Source organism: Echinops telfairi, unplaced genomic scaffold (genome assembly GCF_000313985.2).
Source record: "Echinops telfairi isolate 266 unplaced genomic scaffold, ASM31398v2 ScPeMD7_7458;HRSCAF=8496, whole genome shotgun sequence".
In the NCBI taxonomy this organism is placed as follows: Eukaryota; Metazoa; Chordata; class Mammalia; order Afrosoricida; family Tenrecidae; genus Echinops; species Echinops telfairi.
Window position 1 is genome coordinate 23524799 of NW_022111358.1, and position 1300 is coordinate 23526098.

The following is a 1300-nucleotide window of genomic DNA, read 5'->3' on the forward strand; positions in this document are numbered from 1 at the left end:
GCCAAGAATGCTCACAGCTGTCAGGAGCTTCCTGCTCTCCAGCTGTGGGGACTGCCTGCCCCTCACCCCAGCCTGCCTCAGCTCAGGTTCCCTCCTCCGTCTGTCAAGTCCCAGCTCCATTCTCAAGGCTCAGGCCGGCTGCTGCCTGTTGCAGAGCCTGCCCGCAGCCTTCCCCAGCTGGCTGCTCCACTGAGCCTGGGCCCTGGCCCCTGGGCTGTGCAGCTGTGCCCACATGGTGACAGGAGTTGAGTCATAACCCCGTACCCTTCCTCTGAGCTCCCCAAGCCTGACAGGCTCTCAGGGGGGCAGGGCAGGAGGACATAGGTACATGCTGAGTGCCTACTAGGTCCCAGCGTGAATACATCCCAGGGGCTGTAGTAGGGTCTTGTGTGGGGACCTGCCCAGCCGAACTGTACCTCTGCTCAGAGGCTGCTCCCTCAGCCACGGCCATGTGACACAGCCCAGCCAGCCAGAGTGAATAATCCCATCTGCTACCAAGAGGCCTGGTCAATCTCCACACAAGAGGCAGTGCCTGAGAGGGTGCCTCTGTGCCACAGCCCCGCCCCACCACGGGCACTAGTCTGATCGGGTTTGTTCCTTGTGCTCAAGGAACCTCTGATGGTAATATTACTCCCACTTTACACATGACAGGACAGGGGTGGTTACGTGCTAGGCTGCTAACCATTGGGTCAGCAGTCTGAAAGCACCAGCCACTTCCTGGGTGAAAGATGAGGCTTTCTACTCCTGTAGAGTTACAGTCTCAGAGCCCACAGGCAGTTCTACCCTGACCTATAGGGTCACCACGAGTCAGCACTGATTTGATGACAGTTTTGGGTTTTGACAAGTGAGAAGACAGGGCTCAGAAAGGTCAGGTAATTTGCCAAGGCCAGCACTCTAAGCCTGCCTGACTCAGCTGTTTGCCTGTCTGCCCTCCAGAGCTGGGCCCTGGGATGAAAGAGGATAGACGGCCACAAGCCCCAGCCCTCCCCGAACTCCCCAGGGATGGGGCGCTCTAATGGGCAGTCCATCGCCCCCTTGGGGCTGTTTGTCTGGCCTCGGGACCTTGGGGGGTGGGGGGGACAGTACCTTTCCTGAGAGGTAGTTTGCGGTTGAAGGTCAAGGGCAGCACAAGGAAGCGGGTCTCGCCCAGGGGCTCCCAGAACTGAAGCAGCCGGACAGTCCAGGCTCCAGGCCGCAGGGGCCGGCTCAGCGGGGGTTTGTACTGCGTGACCTCAGTCTCTGCGTCTACTGTGATGTCATAGGACGTGGCCACCACATAGCTAGGGTCAATCCAGACCAC

At 59.5% G+C, this 1300-nt stretch overlaps 1 protein-coding gene across 1 annotated transcript in view; it reads right to left on the reverse strand.

Annotated features, from left to right (window-relative positions):
- The window catches only part of XYLT2 (xylosyltransferase 2), a 136346-nt gene that overhangs the window by 5129 nt on the left and 129917 nt on the right, over positions 1 to 1300 (reverse strand). Inside the window, exon 8 of the mRNA XM_045299310.1 lies at positions 1087 to 1280. Coding sequence (XP_045155245.1) covers positions 1087 to 1280 — 194 coding nt within the window. The remainder of the gene's footprint in view (positions 1 to 1086; positions 1281 to 1300) is intronic.